This window comes from Hevea brasiliensis, chromosome 16 (genome assembly GCF_030052815.1).
Source record: "Hevea brasiliensis isolate MT/VB/25A 57/8 chromosome 16, ASM3005281v1, whole genome shotgun sequence".
Classification (NCBI taxonomy): Eukaryota; Viridiplantae; Streptophyta; class Magnoliopsida; order Malpighiales; family Euphorbiaceae; genus Hevea; species Hevea brasiliensis.
In genome coordinates this window covers 66,621,918-66,642,306 of record NC_079508.1, presented here as the reverse complement: position 1 = coordinate 66,642,306, position 20,389 = coordinate 66,621,918, and the positions used below count along the sequence as shown (strand labels likewise).

Here is a 20,389-nt window from a genome sequence, read left to right as displayed (position 1 = left end):
GCATCAAATTAATATGTTTCTTTATGCATTTGGCTAAACTTTTATGCTTTCAAATCATTGCTTTGTCTCATGTTAACGAAAAAACCTCATGCACGTGGCAAAAGTACCGCTACGGCATTCAACATCACCGCGTCAGCATTCGGCTAACCACCTTCCCGCCAAACTTTGGCTTCGTATCGCACTGATGCTGTCGGAGAGTGCGTAACCAGTGTTTAATTAGAGAAATTAAACCAACACGAACATGACAGGCACTAAATGTAAGATAAATTAACCTAGCAATTAGGACATTTGAGACTCTACAATTTAGATCTTAAGCCTACTCAGGCCATAATCAAATTTCCATCTTGGCATGATAATGCATTTTCAGGAACAAAATTGAGCAAACAAAACGTTTTATTCTTTTTTTTTTTTCCAAATGAGTACACTATTTTAGTCCCTTGAGAAGGCCTTTCGGGGGATTGCTTCTATCTTGCCCAAGAGACTTTTCCTGTTTTCAACAAATGAACAAATGAACTAACTGTACATCAATGCCTGTGAAGGCCGCCTTTGTTTTGCAGTTAAGAAACAAAAACCAGCTCCTCAAGCATTAGATGGTGGCAAATCCTGTGACCTTAAAATAAAGGCTAAGCTTAGTTTGCAGTAAAATATATGCCAACCATATTTCAACTTACATTTAAGAGGAGGCAGTTGACTGGGAAAATTTTGGGAAAATCATATTTTACTTTCTGAATCTTGATGCTGATGCCAACATTGTGGCTTTTCGAGATGTGCACGATTACTCCCATCCCAAGTATTGTATCGATCACAAGGGACAACTTGGTATTTACATCTTCCTTACTCCTAAAGTTCCACCTCATGAAGGTCATCTCCAACACTGCTACCATTCATTGGCATACGTGTCATAGAAGGATCACCAGGCATGAAAGATGATGGACGCATGCCCAGTGCCTCCCCTAAAGGTTTAGTTTCCATCATTTTGGGAGGGCTAAAGGAATCACTGAAGCTTCCACTCCATGATGCAGTTCGTCGAGATTGAGATGGTATGGGGACATTGCCATTTACTGTTCTCTCTCTTCTTGTAATATTATCCATGCTTGGGAATCTTTGCATATTCATTTTTGAAAAAGATGAGGGAGATTGGGAAGAGTCATTAGTAGATGTTGAAGGATATTCAGCAAATCCAGTGCTTTCTTGCACGTTTTCTGCTACAGTTTCTGTTGAACTTTCACTTGATGGCAGAGGTGTAGGAATAAAAAACTTTGCATTTGCAGAAACAGCAGGTTTGACAGATGGAACCGACGGGGACTGGAATAACTTTGCCGAGCTTACACCTCCTTGGTTGAAGGTGTCAACATACCTGCCACATAACAATGAATATCAATTGGCCTTGCAATGCCACTGGATAATAATAATAATAAATGAATAAAATTAAGGAGAACTCGATGTATCTTCACATTATAATGCATTCAGAAGTTTGAAATTTTTGCAGGAGTTGTCTACAACAGCTAATTCATTGTCCGCTAGTAGCATCCTAACTTTTTCAGATCAACAAAAATTACACTCCTGGAAGTTGGGAGAAATAATTTGACCCGGACCGAGACCCTGTGAACTGGTTTTCAATTTTCAGGAGAGAATTATGCCACTTCCATCAGGACATGAAACTAGGAAGGTTAACTGCAGTTAAAAGAAAGGCTTCTAAATTACCTTGCTCGTACACCCATCCGCCCACGAGCTGAGAACTGATTTGAACTGGTTGGAATAGGTGGTATCCCTGAAGAGTGTTCCAAAGGAGTTGGAGTCTTAAATGTTGGGCTCCCATTGGTGGGAGATCCATCACTCTTCAGTGCAGATTTCAAGTTGTAGTCGGACATTCCATTCTGGAAGGCTGAAGTTGTAGGAGGGGGTGGCAAGGCTGCTTCTTCAGCTGGAGGTTCAGCACCTTCCTCTACCCATCTCTTAAGCTTTTCATCATAATAGAATTTGTTCTTCTCACCCAATTTAGCCTTCAGTAATGCAAACAATAATCATTAACAGGCTTATCAAATTTTCCATTAAAAAAATCAAATATTAAACAACAATATACCTGTCGATCTGAACGGGGCCTTAAGACTAGCCCCACTGTCTTTTGTAAAAGCTGTGAACCAAAACCAAAACGACCAAAGCGAGATGCCGTGCCTGAACCTGATGTTTTCCCTTGTGCACTAGATGAGGCCCCTTCCTTCGGTGACTCAACCTGACAAACCCACAAGTCAGCAAGGCATAATAAATTTCTGCAAGATAATAATCATGAATTTCAAGCAGTTGGAGCATATATTCCTTTCAACTAGGAGATAGTTACCCACCTGTCTTGGAGTTCTACCAATATCTGGCTCAGAAACACTTCTGTTATGCATTGTCATTCTATTGCCATCAGCTGCCCATTCACTTATGGGCTCCATCGAAGCAGAAGGCATCAAAGATGACATGGCCATTGTTGACTGACTAGCCAATACCCTAGGCGCCATTGACTGGTGATGATGCTCATTACCTTGTATGCTTCCTAGTGATGTTGACGGTACAGGTGGTGGTAGACCCCCAACAACACGGTGTGCAGTACTATCAAAGAAGTTCAGCAATTTACCTACTAACTTTGCTGGAGCCAAATTTGCCGCATATCCACCCTGAACACAATATTTGTTAAGTTTGGTTGGCACGATAACAATAAGTGACAAAATTATGAATTGCTGGATAGGGAAACACCTGTTGATGGGTTCTAATCCTCTCCTCGAGGGATAATATTAATTGTTTCCATGTTTCTACTTCTGGAGCGCGACCAATTTTTAAAGATTTTAATATTGCCTGACAGTACCTGAATCAACTCAACAGGTTCAGAAAAATGCAGGAAGAATTACGTAAAGCATTGAACTTGAAAATTTTCCACCTACTTTAGCGAATCAGAAAGTTTTCCCACTTCGGCCAGCATATGTGCATATATCAGCTTATATGGCTGAAATGGCAGCAAGATAAACTGGGAGTTGCCAAGCACCTTTGAATATTCATACAATTCAGTTCTCTGTCAACACACATTAAACCAACTTGGTAAGACTCCTCAAAAAGCACAATTTACAAAGTGTGTTAAGGAAATCATGTTAAAAAGAAAAAGAGAGGAGGGAGCATTTCCAGATTCTGTCATTCTAAATTTTGTTAATATAGTTTGAACAACATTTCAGGCAACTAAAAGAATATGCTCCAAGTAAAATATATAATTGGAAATCTCCCAAACATCAAACAAAAATTTACATTAATACAAGTGTGTATGAGAGGCCACCACAATATAGAAAAATAATAGAATAAAAATAAAAAATAAAAGACGCACAAGAACCAGATGAAAAAAGAGAGACAGAGAGAGAAAGAAAGAAAGAAGAAGAAGAAGAAGAAGAAGAAGAAGAAGACAATAAACAAAGATCACCTGAATAGCTTCTGGACTAGCATAGGTCCGAGGATGCTTCCAGTGATCCGCTCCAATAAGACAAAGTCTTGCACTGTCTGAATATGATTCAAAGTTGGCTTCCGCCACTAAATAGCAGATGTGAGCAGCGGTAATCTGAGTAATCAGTGTTCATTAAGATTTAAGGCAAAAACTTTGGAAAGAACCAGTCAAATAAATGACATAAAAAGATAAGCTACCTCACTTCTTTCCTTCCATAGGCAATCTCCAAGATGAATAATCACAAGCTCATCATCTTTGGTTCTGTTAGCAGTTATTACAGCCAAATTCTCTTCCCAATCATCAAGCATGCTATTTGCCTCAAGCTGCAGTTCATTGCCAAACATTGAAAATTAATTTTGAATATATAAAAAAAAGCCAAACATCCTATCTTTTTCAAGAGACACAGGCATTTACAGGAAGAAACATTGTAAAATTAAAAGATGGCATGGCAGTCACTTGACAGCTATTCGAGGACTATGAGTTCTCAGAATCATTAGCAGACGGTATAGAGAAGTCTTAAAAGCTTGAAAACACAAAAGAAAACAAAATAGTTGTTGCACAGAAAAAAAAAAAAAAAAAGGAAGAAGAGAGAGAGAAGAAGAAGAAGAAGATAAAAATTAGCAGCAGTGCCAATACAATTCAAACCCTCTCTCTCTGACTCTGCTCTCAGTAAGAAACTTTTTCTTAACTATAGCAGATTACCTCTTAATTCATTGATGCTAAAATATGTGATTTTTCGTTAAAAGAATCAAAAGCATTGCAGACACTAAATGCTCAACCTGGCAATACACTGTAGCAAAAATGACACAGGCATGACGTATCACCTGGATAGGCTGTTGAGATATAGCACCAGGAAGACCACTACCAGTTGTGGTGTCATTGGAAAATACATCAGCCGGTTGCCCTGCAATTAGCAGGCATAATGTCCGCAAAGGTGATCCTGCTACCAGCTGGCGAAGTGCCATTTGCTTCACAGTATCAACATAGAACTGCATTTTCCCCCCCCAATCCAGCCACCAAAAGTGCACAAACATATACAAAGAGCAGTAAACATCTAACAGTTTTCCAAAAACAAGAAAGTACCTTAAAAAATAAAAAAGTAAAATAGACAAAAAAAAAAAAAAACCTGATCACCGAGCTGTGATGCAAGAACAAGCGCAGGTCCCCACAACTGGCCTACTTGTGCACGCTGTAAAGCCTCCTTTTTTCTACCAGAAACCAGAAGATTTTGTACCTCAGAAGCAGTTGCCTAAAACATGAATCAAAATCTTTTACAAAACAATAAAACGCGTATAAAACAGTGCAAGATTGCAGAATGATTAATAGTATACCTGAATTTGTCCTTCAGATGGCACACTCTGCAAGCAGTGGCTGAAAGCACCATAATCACTGAATTGTGTGCCATTTCTCCTGGCAGATGCAAAAAGTTTTGCAACTGCGGATTCTGGAGCATCACTCTCCTACCAAAAATAATTACATACTTATTTCTATATCTGGCTTTCCAACAATATCATCACAAAGGAAAAATTATAAACCCATATTGGGATGACGTGTTACACACACAGACCCCAACAAAAAAAAAGGGCTAAGGAATTCAGATTGGAGATGTATTAAAAAAACAGAGCAAATTAACCCAAAATTCTCACGAGCTATAGTCCTGTCATTTGCTGGACCGATCATCTTTCTATTTTAGATCTTAATAGCCCTTCAACTCTTTTCCATCTAAATCTTTCACTGATAATTCATGGAATGAAATGTGCATACTTCATTCATTCAAACGTCATTTCACCCTCAGTGAACTTGAAAGAGTCTTCCAGAGCATGATATTCCGAATTTCTTTTAGAGAAACATCACATACAACATATAAGGAACATCAAAAGGGGAGAATCTAAGAGGAAAAAAGAGAAAATACATTATACTGGGAGTGCTCAGGTTGGGGAGGATGGGGACATATATATTAGAGTTTCTGCCAAAAGGCTCCCACAAAAGGGCAGTTATTGAAGTAGATGAGATGCACTGTAAGAAGTGGTTCTTTCAACATCTCACAGCTCACAATGGACCATGAAAGAATTTATGTAATATGACAACTTGCATGTTGATGAATGTAATGAACTCTTATGAACCAGGAGGAGGTCATTTACAACACCCATTCACAAAGGGTGCATGAAAAATAAAAAACGTTTTTAACACAGAACATATATGCAAATATATGTAAGTCTTCTTCCTTTGTCATAATGCCTTGCCTAAGTGAAACTATGTAGACAAGATACATGAATATTCATAGAGTCAACGATGAAATAAGATTCATGTTACAATAAAAATAAATGAAAAAGATAGATGTGATTCACCTTCAAAGAAGCATCAATGCCAAAAGGAGATCGAAGTTTTCCATAATGTTGACAAGCAATTTTAAGCAAAGAGAGAAGCAACTTCAGTACTCCGCCTTTTCTATAATCAATGTCAGGTGATTCACAATTGGCAATTCTATCATCAATCCACTTATTCAACTCTTTACTTCCAACATTGCCTCCCAACAGTGGAACTGGAAAGGATTGTTGGCAGAGAGCACGAAAATAATTACATGTGCTCCCTGCAATATTTAGAGCATTGTTGGTATTTCCTGTGATAACCTCCATCAAATTCAGAACAGATATTGAGCCTCCTATAGGTTCCTTTACAAAATAAGCAATCACAATTTAGACAGTTGAATAAAATTAACACAAGTGAGATAATCAACGCATATAAATGAGAATTTATATTTCACTCATTTCTAGCGTTTTGGCAGCCTAATGGGTCTGAAAGAAAAACACCAAAGAGAACATTTCAGGTGTCTCACCTGACTTGCGAATGATGCATTCCCCAGAGAACTTGAACTGCCATTTTTCATTACTATGAGCTTTCCACCAAATCCAAACGTAACCAAGGCATGTGGAGGACGCCCAGCAGATGACATCCCAGTTTTGGGAGCATAAGAAAACTGCTGGTTGTTATGAAATGATTTCGGCACAAAATCTGCTGGTTTCTGGCTGCTATAGTAATCATTTGCAATGTTAATTTGTTCATTCTGCTTCACAGTTCCCCGATTAAACTGCTGACCAAAGTTCCCACTAGGTATAAAATTTTGTGATCCTACAAACCCATTAGGATCCACAGGACCCTGACTCAGTTCGTCGTATGAAAGAACTGATCCCAGAGAATTAGGAGATTTGTGCTGCTCCAAATGATTGTTCATGGACACATTTGAATCATAGGAATTATGCAATTGCTGGTTTGTATCAAAATTTGAAACAGTATTAGTCTTAGCAACAGTATCAGGTTGCCACATATTCAAACCTTGCTGATTGTAGTCACCATAAGACTCACCCCAGCGACCATGCTTGTCTTGGTCATTATAGCCTTGTGACTCATACTTGTCAGCTTGCTCATATCCACTATAAATACTGTTGCTATTCTGAGAATATGAATCAGCAAAGGCAAATTCATTTTGTTTCTGCTGATCATGGTTTTGAACAGTTGCTGATTGAACAGATGACGTGTAGCTTTCCAGGGAGCGCCACTCCTGCACCATTGTGTCATAATACCAACCAGGATATTGAGGATCAAAAACCATATGCTCTGGGTAACCATTATTAGTCCCCTGAGATACCTGATTCCAAGTAGACACACTCTCAGATGAGCTATTCTCAGCCACAGTTCCAACCACAGATTGTGAAGTCTGCTGCAAATAATTCATTTCTATTTGCCCATCCGAAACTGCCGCCAATTCATTTGCTGCATTAACATTAGAACTCCCTTGGACACTTGCCGTTACATCAAAATTATCCACTTGATACCACTGCCCTGTGTTGACATCATATTTCCACCCAGGATACATGTTCTCCCAACACTGCTTGTTATTCAAATCCTGCCAATTTACACTCTCTTCAATGGATCCTCCATAACTTTGTGTGCTATCTTGATATTCCCCATAACTAACTGAATTATGCAATCCGTCACCATCCTTTTTCTCTAAATTAGAGGCTTCATCAACTTTCCCGGGAAAATCCCCTGACATATCTCCCAAATCATTAAAAAAATCTGTATATGTACCAAATTCATGATTTCCGTTAGGTACAGAATCAGCATAAAATGAACTCCACCCCACCTCCTTAGCCCCTGATTTTGTTGATGCGCTGGTTTTACTTATTACTGGGTCCAATACAGCCTCTGATTCAATCCCATCATTTTTTGACTCAACTATAGTATTGGACCCCAATGAGTTGGATAAATCCAATGTATCACTTTCTAAAGCATGTGCACTGGATAATCCTGCACTTGCATGCACCAAATCATTCTCATCTTTGCCATCAACTCCACCTTCACCGCTTGCATCCTCAATACTCATATTGGCAAACGCTTTCGCCTCATCGGAATCGCTGCCCTCCGTGAACTTAGGGACCGACCCTGAACTGGTGGGACCAAAATCATCGTCGACTAATTTATCAAAGAAATCCTCATCCGTCTGATCCTCCATCACATGAAATGGAGGGTTGGAAGCCATCTAAAATAACAACCTTAACCCCAAGGATCTACAAAAATACGACCTCTATACCCTTCAATTGTTCCCAATTTACAGCTCGCTCCTCCAATACCCCAAAATTCGAGCTGTAATGCAACCAAAACCTCGAGATCCAAAAATTAAAACCCTAAATCAAATCCATAAAAAAGCGAAGACAGCAAGATCTAGGGTTTATGAGATCGCTCATAAGTTGCAGATGCATAACTTTAATGTGAAAACGTCAAAAGAGATCAAAATTGGGTTGAATTGAATGCATTCGATCTCTACGACAATATACGGATAAGTTAAATAATAAGAAAAATGAAAATAACTTACAGATCCAGGTAGGGCTCTGCAGGAACAAAATCGAGGAGCCACGACACAGAGAGAGAGAGAGATTAGAGGGAAAAGGAGAAATCGTTTCTTATTTTTTTCTGGATTTTATTGTTTTCATTCATGCTGGCACCCTATGCTTTGACTTAATCACAAATACCATCTTTGTTTTTCTTCAAATCATGCCCACTTCCCACCTGTAGAGCATTTGAGATATGAAAAATAAAATACCACCATACAGATATAATTACATTATTAGCCAACCACGGATATTAAAAATATTTCATTGCCTATATTAGTCCACATTTCATAGGTTAAAAACAACTAAAACTTATCAATTTTTATATATGATTATATTTATAAAAAAATATTTTTTAAACTTAATTTGTGGCAATAAATTTTTAATAATTTACAAATAATACAAATATTAAAAATATTTTGATCAATTTATAAAATTATTTTTAATTTATATTTTTTATATATATTATATGTAAATAGATTAGGATAAAGTACACATTAGCATATGTGGCGTACTATTTCTAATAGCCAAATCTCAGAGTATATTAACTATGTTATAATTTATGAGTGAAATTAAAAATAAATAGTTAATTATTTGATAAAATTATTTAAAAATAATTTTTAAATAATTTAATTATTTAGTTAAAAAAGTGTTTAAAAATAATTTAATTAATTAAATTTATTAAAAATATATATATAATTAAGTGTCATAATTAACTAAATGAAAATAATGTAAATACTTTTAAAATTTATTAAAATAATACAATTTTTTATTTGATTAAATAATAATTTTAAAATAAATAATAAATAAGATATTCTTAATTATAGTTTCTAATTTATTTTAAGTAATTTTTTAAAGTAAGTTTGACTACCTTAATATCTTTATAATTTTTTACTTATAAATAAGTTTAATTAATATATAAATTAAATTAAATATCCTTTTTAATTAATATCAATGCTCAATAAAAGAAAAGATTTAATGGGGTTAAGAGAAAATTATATTTCTTTGTTATTAAACCGGAAAGTGAGCCTGATAAAATTGTTTCCTTACAGGGAATGAATCTCAAATCTCAATAAGTTAAATCTAAATTTTTAAATCTAAAGCAAATGTCATAATATATGTTATAATTAATTTCAAAATAATTTCCGATAGTTGATTATTGTTATGGGATACCATTAATGTCAAAGAACAATTAGTGTACGTTGAGTGTGCATATAAAGAAAAGAAAAATCAATAGATCCACACAACTGGAAAGAAACTAGTTGTCAAATATGACAATGACGGATTTATATAATATATCTTTGTCACTTAATTAGCTTCTTATTTAGTTGGGAGTTTATGCCACTCCCACCAAACACATTCACATATGTTTTGGCCTTCTTTTATTATCAATTACTTAAATATAAATACATAAAATAATTTACTGATTTAAATTTTTGGGATTTAAAAGGTAAAATTATTAAAATATTCTTCGCAATATAAAGTCAAAAGGGATAGGATTTAACTTTTATTTTAATAAGGAAATTGAAAGAGCTGAATCCGTCAAGCAAATGATAATTTCTTTGGATATTAATTATTTTCTTGATGAGGGTTAACTCAACTTGTCTTATAATGGCTGGACTCGGGCCCAAATCAGCGAGAGCCTTTTGTTTTATAGAGTTCGTATGATGAGAGATCCCCAAGATCTAAATGGGTCGAGCTCAGGGGAGTTACAGTCTCAATGAAAATTTGCCGTCCCTTTGCTGGAACTTCAAAGTTCAACGCACTTTAGTTGATTAAAAAAAAATAAAGTTTTTTTTTATGGGGATTTTTTTTATTTCAGTAAACATTTCACATGTTAAATGATATCAGCGATTTTAATAAAAAAAATGAAAATAAATAATCAAATACTAATTAAGTTGAAGTAATTATTAATTACTTGGCCATTAATAAAATGAATCTATTCTAGTGTTTTCTCCAAATACATGAGCACGGCAATTGAAGGCGTGCTCAATTACTAAGAGAGCAGCATCCACACCCTAATGATCAGGTTTCACGAGTAGTCCTTGATTAATTGGTTAATAGTCAAATAATGCAAATTCAATAACATGATAATGTGTTAAAAGCCAGATGGGACAATAATAATAATTACTGTTTGCCATGCTCTTGCACTGTTCTTCACAGATATGTAAAGTTTGATGGGTAATTGAGTACCCTCTTAGGCTCTAAAGCTCGTTGTCAATTGATACAAAATATATATATATTATGGAATTGGAGTATGTCATACCCAGCCGCTTTGTGTATCCGTTTACATATTGATATACGATGTGAACGTTATATTATTATTATAATATTTGAAATTATTGTTAACAATTATTGATACTAATTAAGATAGAATAGACACCGTTGCTAACCACAAATGTAGGATCCTATTGTCACAGCCACAAGAATGCTGCATATGCTAGAAGACGAGCAAAGCTTGAAGCTTACTATCCATTGGCAGACATATACTCACGTAGGGAGGGGACCAGTTTATGAATGAAGTTAGTTATTATGATCACCGCAAAGAAAATTTGACTTTTTATTGGGTGTATTAAATATAAATTTGAGTTCATATGAAAATGAACTTAACAAATAAAGTTAATCGTTAAACTTATTTTCATATGAATTTGTACTCTATATAGCTACACTCATTATAGAAATAATGCATTATGGTTGGTGCATTATTTAGTTTTAAAATTAATTTATTATTTATAAAAAAAAATTTAATAATCTATCTTGTTTGGTATTTGATAGGATGGGCGTTAAACTAGCTAGAGTTGTGGGAATTGCTTGATTCATGGCTAAAACTTGGCATGTGGGGAAAGAATCTATTGTGGTATATTTGAAGATAAAGCATTAAGCATGTGTATGTTTTCTACTGTAGCAAAAAAAAAAAAAGGGAATTTGAGATTATAAATATATACCCAAAGAACATTGATGCTTCGTTCACAAAACAATTATTGGTGGAAAGCTTAATGCTCCACTTTGCCTTTGATTTGCATATATATGCTTCTCTTTCCGCCACAGATAAAATGTTCCTATTCAGCAGTCATGCTTCTGGAATTTGCCTATATCAGTTGCATGCAAGATTATGAGATTTTAATTATAACAAAATAAATTTTAATCGAAGCAGCCGTGGAGTGCACACGAATAATGATTGGATGAAAATTGTTAAGAGTGCATATGTAAACGAACACACACAATAGGAATTCACAGGAACATCGAGAAGTGGGGACCATCGGCATTTATCCAAGAGAGGTTGACCGAAAAGGTTTAAAGGTCTGCCACTTGAACCCTTTTCAGAGAATCCACTTATATTCCATTTACCATTACACCCTTCCGCCACTCTAATTTTGACAGTGTGCCTGCCTTATGTCGCCTACAGCAGTACGGCATCGTTTAGTACAAATATACTACTATTTTTTTAGAAAAATAATTTATTGAGAAATAGTAATTTTTAAAAAAATATTTTTAAAAATTAAAATTTAAAAACACTCATTAATTTGATCAAATTTCACATAAAAAATAATAAACTAATAATTCAAAGACCATCTTAAATATTCAAACTTTTGACAGTCGTGGATTATTGAAATTTAATCGGTCAAGTGTAAATTACTTCAAAGTCCAAATTTTTTTTGTCCTCAAATGAATATGGAATGAAGAAATAAATGAAAACAATAAAAAAAAAACAAAGGCTTGATGCCATAACGACACTCCGGATTAGTTTTTTTTTTTTAATAATAATTAATCAATAAATCAAGTAAAAATATCCCGATTACATTGCTCCAGTTCGCATTTTGAAAGTGACGATCCTTTGTTTCCTTTTGGCTCCTCTTTTCCTTCCGATCTTCACCTATACTGCAAGCTGCAAGTTAAGATTAGGAATAACAACAGCGGATCGGGCGAAGGTTATCCCATTCGCGCTCGTCTTATTGGAGCTTGAAGTCAGAGTGGGGACTTTTCGCTTGAAGTAGAGTGGGCTAATTTCTTTACGTGGACCCCTTTTTTATATTTTAATATTTTCATTTTAATTTATTATTATATATTATAAATTTATTTATTAAATTAGAAATATAAATTTTAAATATAAATTTAATAATATATTTATATTTTTAATATTTAAATATATAAATATATAGAAATAAATTATTTTTAAATAAAAAATAATAATATGTTTTTGTATGAAATGGATTTGGGATGAGTAGAAAGTTTTTCTGTTCTCCCCCATGTAATATCAGGATTTAAGATGAGACAAAATTGAAAAAAAATTAATTGGATTTAAAATAAATTGGATTAGGTGTCCTTCCTAAAATAATTCCCGATTTGTCATTTGCCAACCAAATATTTCACCTACGGTGATGCATGTTTTGAGAAGGAAAGGGGTAGAGATAAAAAAGGATAGAATATGTGTGAAAAGCATTTTATTTAATATTAAATTTAATTAATATTTTTAAAATTTAAATTTGTTTTAAATTTGATTAAAATTTATTTTTATTATCTGAACTCATTTTAAATTTGATTATTATTACCCAGTAAATATTCAAATTTATTTAATTTTATATATTTTAATTAATAATTTATATAAAAAATAATTTTTATTAATAATTTATATTTTAAAAAATTAATAATTTCATCAAATATTTTAATTTTATTTTATATAAAATAAAATATACAAAAATTTATAAATATTATTATAAAAAATATATATTTTATATTTAATTAAATATTTATATAAACGTGTTCGGGTAACGAATATTCAATATGTAAAATCTAAATCCGATTCGAATCTGTCACGAGTATTAAATTTTGCACCTGAATTCATTACTAATCGATTATATACTATCCAAACTCATCTTATTAAGATTTGATCAAATCGACTACCCGTAAAAATTTGACCCATTATGATCTCCTAAAAAAATGCAAATTGCTCGTTTGGAATTCCAGAAGTATCAATTTCTTATGCGATTTAATCATTTGGGCACTTATACCAACCCTTCACCATAAGCATGATGAAAGATGATGAAATTATACAAGAACACTACCAAATCAAAAAAATGCCCAAAATGAAATAAATGTTGAGGCCAAGAAGTTGAAAAAGTAAAAAGCTTCCAAGAACGAAAGAATGGACAAGAACCAAATTTAATAAAGATGACAAGCTTGTTAAAGAACATGAAGAAAACGAAAATTTGCTCAATGACCAAATGCACATTGTTTTTTTTTTGGCCGGTGGTAATACTAACATTCAAATTAAGTGTGAACGAATAATAAGAAGTTACCTCAAGAAATGTGCAATGATTTTTGGCTTTTTACGACAGAAAACGCATTGGATAGATTAGGAAATGTGTAATGATCATCTACTCTAATTAAGTCAATTAGTAGAAAGTATTAACCTATATAATAGAAAAAAGAATTGCCTAAGCAGACGACATTTTCCCTACTTGATTTTGTCCTTAATATTTGGTCAAAGCAAGTATGCACAGCCACAATAATGCCACCCAAGCACGACATCAAAAACAGCACAAGCAAATAATGGTGCCCTTAACTAGGGGTTCTATTGACCATTGTGAGAGGTTTTTTTTTTTTAATTACTGAAAAAAAAAAGGGTTAGTGATATGTGCAGATGAAGCTTGTTTTTTTTTTTTTTTTTTGTTTTAACCAATCTGCAATTTTAACCAGAATTCTTCTGAAACAAGAAATCACAGACATCAAAGAAAGGAACCCAGGGACTAATATTCTAATGACTAAATTGTCTTTGTATGCGGTGGTCAATAACCATACTTTTGTTGGAATAAAAAAAAGGCATTTACTATACCCACGTAATAAAGTTATATATATATATAATAAATCTGACTGATTCTACGATAAGAATAGCATGGCAACTCCTTTTGCCCGGATATTTCGTTCATTTCATGGCAGATAAATTTTTGTTGAGAAAATGAAGGGATTTGGATCTTTCTCAGTTTTTCTCTAGTCACCTTCAAAGATATCCAAGAGGTCCCAGCAGCCCAAGAAAAGCAAGAGCAAAACCATTACAATACGCTTGGAGGTTGTTTTTGTCCTTTCGGGTTCCTCTTCAAATCATTGATTTTAATGCTTTCCAATAGCTAAAACTACTAGCCGCAAACAGAGAGGGAGAGATGAGAAGAAAATGTCAAGAGAATATACACTGTTAAACAAACCTTGTAAACTGCAATGTAATTTGTAATGTAATGAATAATTGTCAAGATAATGTGCAAGCTATAGGAATGGATTAGTAGCAGTAGTAGTACTAGATAGAGTAAAAGAACAGCTGGAGACTAGAAACAGGACATATTAACAGAATTGAAACGCTTTTGGTACTTAGCAGAAGCAGAGACCAAAGTTTTAGGTCCACAATCACAAGCCAAAAAAATAAAACGAGGAAAGCTTTAGCTTTTTATCACTGAAATGGGGGTATAACGTACACTAGAAACACTAGTGAAGTTGGAGCAAAACTTTAAAAGTCTATAAGCAGAGCAGTAAGTGTTTGCTTCACTTGGGTTGTTAGAATATATACATATAAGCAACTACTACACATAAATTTTGCTGTTACAAGGCACGTTAGTTGCTGAAGAAGCACAATTCACACACCAAACAAACAAACAAGACAAATGGAAAAGAGGAAGTTGGGGGAAACTAAACTCCAACTAATGAATTTTTGTGCATTAAATAAGTTGGTAAGTTCATAAAGAAATGAATTTTCAGAGTTCAGACTGCTAAACTCAAAAATTAACAACTGCGGAGAAATGGATTAAATATGGTCAGGTCAGCCACGAATGGAAGTAAACCAATGCAAAATCTTGAGAAAAAAAAGCATTGATCAATGCAATAAGGATAAAAAGTAAAATAAAATCTATAGCTACAGATACCGACTTGTTGATCCGATTGCACATAACAAAATAAAAAATTAATTATATGGAATGGACTTAGATCTCACGATGAGAGTTGAGAGAGCTTCACAGTACGTGTCCATGAATTAGGCATCAGACACCACACTAAAGTCATCATCTTCCGTTGGAGCTGGCAAGTTAAGATCTATCAGATTGTTGTCGAGTTTAACAGAATTTTCAGCAGCACTTGGAGTTGAAGTGCCCATAAGATGCGATCTTTTGTGTCCGCCAAGTGCTTGTCCCGAACCAAACACCTTGAAGCAATATGGACACTCGAAAATTCTTTCGTTACCTTCATTGTTTCTTAGCTCTGTTCCATTTAGAGAGCAAATCCTCTTATGGGTTCCCAATGCCTGTGAAGATCGAAACAGTTTCATACATTTTTCACATCTCAACTTCCCGCGAATCTTGCTCACTTTGATCTCCTCTGCCTCTTGCAACATCATGCCAGTTGATCTTTCCCCATCTTTACCTTGTTCCTGATCTTCTTCTTCGTTGTTTCTCATCCAAACATCTCTTGAAAGCATCATAAGACACATGGCAACATCTTCTTCGGGGGAAGTGTCAGACACGGAGCTTACCGGTTCTGGTTCCGCCGGCGCCTCCACCGAACTTGGATTCTTCAACTTCAGTTTCTTGATATCGAAATTCTGCTTCTGATTCTCTGCAAAACCTGATTTCCGGGTCCTCTTGGATCGTATACGAGTTGGATTTCTTGACTCGGTCTCGCTTTCTCTATCTTGAACAAGAGACCCAGCATCAACAGCAAAAGAGAACTCAGGATCTGCGAACCTGAAACTCTTCTTGGGATTCTCTCTCAACCCATAAACCAAAGCCTTCTCTTCAACTTCTCTGTTCTTGATTTCTCGTTCCCGTTGTGCACCAGAGGAAGAATACGACGACGATGCCGACTCAGTACGGTCCCCAAGTTGCTGCTGGGTCGTCAACGTGGTCTTTGGAGGGAGAGGGAGGGTGGCTAAGTGGGCCTTCATGTGACCACCCAAAGCTCTGCCATTAGCGAAAGTTCTAGTGCAGAGCTTGCATTTGTGCTTCTCCATTGAAGCAGAGAGCAAGCAAAGATCAAAAGCTCTCTCTAAAAAGCTAGAAGAAGCATATGGAAAGATTGGAGAACTTGAAAGGAGTAGGTGACAAGCATTCCTCCACCAAAAGACACTCCCAACCCAAAAAATATGATTTCTAGATATAAAATAAATAAATAAATAAATTACAAACAGTTTTAAAATTCTAAAAATTTAATTATATACCTATATATATATATTTGGTATTTCCTGAGATGGCAAAAAATAGATTAAAAAAAATAGAAATAGATGATCATGAGAGGATAAAGAGGGACATGTAACATGCAAATCTTCCTCATTTGGGTAAATCATCCTTTCTTTTTACCACTTTTTGGAAGTCCATAAAATGCCAGATAGGCAATATTATGTATATAAAATTCACTTCTTTTTTTTTTAATTTTTATAATTAAATTTAGCAGTATATTTTGAGGGGGAGGATATGGGCTGCTATTATCATCCTGTTTTTTATTTCTCCATACTTAAAATTGGATTTCAATTTGAATGAATGAAGCGGATTTTGTTATGGCCCCATTGCTTAACTTTTTCATGCCGATTTCCGTGACTTGGTTTATGAAGCATGCGTTTTATACTGAGGCGCTGTTGTTATTTTCTCTTTTAAAAAATATAGAGAAGTTTTCAAATTTATTTTTATTTATGAAGATTAATTTAGAATAAATAATTTAAAAATATTTTTTTTAATAAAATAAATTCTAATTAAAAAATAAATTTTATATTTAGTGTTGAGTATCTTATTCTAATTGATTAATACAAAACTATAGATAAGATTGAGGAGAACTCAAGTAAAACAGTGCGTTAAGGATGCTAAGAAAAGATTTGCTTCCATTGTATTCCAACAATGGAGTGAATTTGTTAGACTAGTTGTAAATTAGTTAGAGATGTCAAATTAGTTATAGCTCCTTCTAGTTCCTTTTATTTCTCTCTATATATAAAAGAATAGCATATTGAATCCATAAAATGACGATTATCTTTCTTTCATTTTTTTTTTTTATCCTTTTCTAAATTGCTTATGGTATTAGAGCAGCGTCTGTACTATTAATACTTTGCTTATCATACATTGATTTTGAAATTCTACTTATGAGAATTTTTTTCTCATATTCAATGTTTATATCTTCACTCCTGTAACTGCAACTTTGAAATGGTGAATATTGATGGTTGAGTGTTGAATCAAGATGATGCAGGTGACATGATTGGCTGGTAAAACTCTGATCATCTTGGAATGATGCTTATGAGTGCTCCATTGGATGGGAGTAATTACTTGACTTGGAGCACATCCACGGTGATTGTTCTAAAGGCCAAGAGTAAGCTGGGGTTTATCGATGAGATGTCAGATGCTAGATCCAGATTTAGAAGATTATGAAAAATGGCAATGGAAAAAAGAGCTCACTCATAAACTACAGTGATATGGTTTTAAACAATATGAAAATGAATTGCATGTTCTTCGTTATTTAAAGGGTTTTCCATGAAAATGAATTTTCTTCCCAGTTCATAATGACTTTGAAATCTTTACCTTTTGTGACGCAGACTGGGCTACTTACCCCGTGTCCAAGAAATCACTCATGGGATTTTATGTCTTCCTTGGTTCTTCATTAATTTCTTGGAAAGCCAAGAAACAATCGACAGTCAATCGTTCTTCTATAGAGGCAGAGTATCGCAATATGACATCTACTACCTGTGAGTTCCAATGGATCACATTATTGTTACAAGAGTTCCAAATTCAACCATCTTTTTCCCATCTTCCTTCATTGTACAACAAAGCGGTGCAACATATCATTGCAAACCCCGTCTTCCATGAGCGCATAAACCATCTAGAAGTTGATTGCCATGTTGTCTACAATCAACCCTTCTAGATATTTCATTAATATTGTATATGTTTCATCCAAAAAAATCAGTTTGTTGAACCAAACGCCTTAGAACTTATTTATTTCATTAACTAGTGTGCAAAATGGGGCTTCAGGACTCCATCTTGAGAGAGGTTGAATATATTCTAATTATTGATTGATCAAATGCAGGTAGAATAAGTTAAGTGAAAACGCTACGTATAAGGAAATAAAAGGTTTAGTGGTTCAAAGGAGCAAAATGATGTGTAGAAGAGTACTAAGTAAACCGGTGCGCTAAGGATGTTAAGGAAAGATTTCGGAAAAAAAAAAAAGCTCTTGTACTTTCAATCGGCAGCAAAATAGGTTTAAAATTAAATTTTGAATTAAATAATGATTGAACTTTTTGCTAAATAAGTCTATACTTAATAAAATATAATTTTTTAATTTATAAATATTAGAAATACTTATTATTTTTAATTAAATTAAAAAAATAAAAAACATGATGAACAAACAATAATTTATTTTTAAAATAAAAAATTAATATTTTATTATTAAAAAATAATAAATTTTGTTTGTTTTAAAAAAATTAAGCTTATTCAGCCTTAACAAAAAAGTTTAATTCTTATTTAGTTAAAAACTTTATTTTAAACCTAATTTGATTCTTGATTGAAAGTACAAAAACTTATTTTATCTTCTGTCTAAAGGACTTGCTTCCATGGGAGGAATGAATTTGTTAGGAAAACTATAAATTAATTAGATATGTACAATTAGTTAGGGCTTATAGAGTTTTTCCTATTTGTGTATATAAAAACAAATTGAATTAATAAAATACAATTATCTTTATTATTTTTTTCCTTTCTTAATTGTTCATACTCATATTTTTAACAAAACCCAAAATCTTAATTTTTAATTTTTTTTCAATTAATTTCAATTAGTATTTAAATTTGAAATTTATACTCTTAAAAATATTTTTTATATTACTGAATTAGGGGGTGTTTGGTTTACCTGTTGGGTGCAGCTGATAGCTGATAGACACCTAAACAGGTGAACTATAGTGTTTGGCAAGCTCAAAAAATAGAGGATGGAGTATCGATATGATACCCATCACCATCACTCTATTTTTAGAAATGTTCTCATCGGTGATAAATGATTTGGTTTTATTTTTTATTTTGACTATATTATTCTTTTTTATTTAACTAGAAAATTAATATTATTAATATTTTTATTTTTTCATTTTAAATTTTAACATTTTAATTAACTAATTTTAATTTTGATAAAATATTTTTTTATTAATAACATAAAATATAAAATATTTATTTATATCTAAAAACTTAAAATTAATTATAAATTTTTCTATTAACAATAATAATTATTTTATTATTTTATTTATATTTTTAAAATTATTTAATTATCTTAAAAAATAATTATTTTCTTATTTCAATAATAAAATAAATGATATAATATAAAAGATTAATAATTATATATTTATTTAAATAATATAATATATTAATTTAATAATTATATATTTAATATAATGTAATAAATTTATAATTTTATATTTATTTAAATAATAAAATAAATTATATGATATATACCCTTATTAGTCATTTCACATATCAACAGCAACAGCTAAATATAATTTTACCAAACACTTAACATAAAGCATTTATCATCAATTATCGATTATCGATTATATCGATTGTATTAAGCCCAAAGTTTGATGCATTTAGTCAACCTGTTAGTGGATAAGCCATTAGGTTATACAATTTCATTTATGTTGATGCCAATTTCAACTTGCCCGGGATTCTATAATTTCAATAATGGACATGGAATCGAGGCAATCCTTTAATAAATACTTTGCCTATTTTTTGAAGTATTAAATAACCTATGCCATAGGTATAATTCTTTTGGACTTTTTAGGCTTCATGTGGAAAATATTTTTGTTTTTAATGTAATATTCAAAAAATAAATCAATAGAAATATTTTTAATTAAAAAAATTAAATTATTTTTAAGAAAAACAATTTTTTCTTTTAAAAAAATTATCTTTTTTTAAATTTTAATAATATTATTAAAATATTAAAAAATATATATATAATATAAATATATATTATTAATTTAATATTACAGTTAAATATTAAAAATATTTTAAAAAATTATCAAAAATATTTTTATATACAAATTATT

At 32.8% G+C, this 20,389-nt stretch overlaps 2 protein-coding genes across 4 annotated transcripts; both read right to left on the bottom strand.

Annotated features, from left to right (window-relative positions):
* Window positions 1–375: 375 nt before the first annotated feature.
* On the bottom strand, window positions 376–8,545 carry LOC110672027 (protein transport protein SEC16B homolog). Of its 3 annotated transcripts, none has more exons than XM_058137486.1 (14): window positions 8,343–8,545; window positions 6,306–8,154; window positions 5,818–6,141; window positions 4,801–4,929; window positions 4,596–4,718; window positions 4,294–4,458; window positions 3,667–3,792; window positions 3,449–3,583; window positions 2,925–3,052; window positions 2,740–2,848; window positions 2,343–2,660; window positions 2,084–2,233; window positions 1,705–2,003; window positions 376–1,357 (listed from the first exon to the last, which is right to left on the bottom strand). In XM_058137486.1, the coding sequence occupies exons 2-14, from the start codon at window positions 8,007–8,009 to the stop codon at window positions 841–843; spliced, it is 4,227 nt and encodes a 1,408-aa protein (XP_057993469.1). In that variant the 5' UTR covers window positions 8,010–8,154; window positions 8,343–8,545; the 3' UTR covers window positions 376–840. The 3 variants fall into 3 exon arrangements, with proteins under 3 accessions (XP_057993469.1, XP_057993470.1, XP_021690384.2); XM_058137487.1 differs by having other exon boundaries at window positions 6,306–8,131; XM_021834692.2 differs by having other exon boundaries at window positions 6,306–8,545.
* Window positions 8,546–15,197: 6,652 nt separating this feature from the next.
* On the bottom strand, window positions 15,198–16,489 carry LOC110672069 (zinc finger protein ZAT4). Its single transcript, XM_021834737.2, has one exon. The coding sequence runs from the start codon at window positions 16,343–16,345 to the stop codon at window positions 15,374–15,376; it is 972 nt and encodes a 323-aa protein (XP_021690429.1). The 5' UTR covers window positions 16,346–16,489; the 3' UTR covers window positions 15,198–15,373.
* Window positions 16,490–20,389: the final 3,900 nt, after the last annotated feature.

Bases quoted from the DNA above. Each gene is read 5' to 3' on its own strand.
- LOC110672027 (XM_021834692.2), bottom strand. From the start codon at position 8,009: ATGGCTTCCAACCCTCCATTTCATGTGATGGAGGATCAGACGGATGAG. The intron at 6,142-6,305 runs GTGAGACACCTG...TATTTTGTAAAG, and splicing joins ATGCATCATTCGCAAGTCAG to GAACCTATAGGAGGCTCAAT. The intron at 3,053-3,448 runs GTGATCTTTGTT...GTGTGTTGACAG, and splicing joins CTAGTCCAGAAGCTATTCAG to AGAACTGAATTGTATGAATA.
- LOC110672069 (XM_021834737.2), bottom strand. From the start codon at position 16,345: ATGGAGAAGCACAAATGCAAGCTCTGCACTAGAACTTTCGCTAATGGC.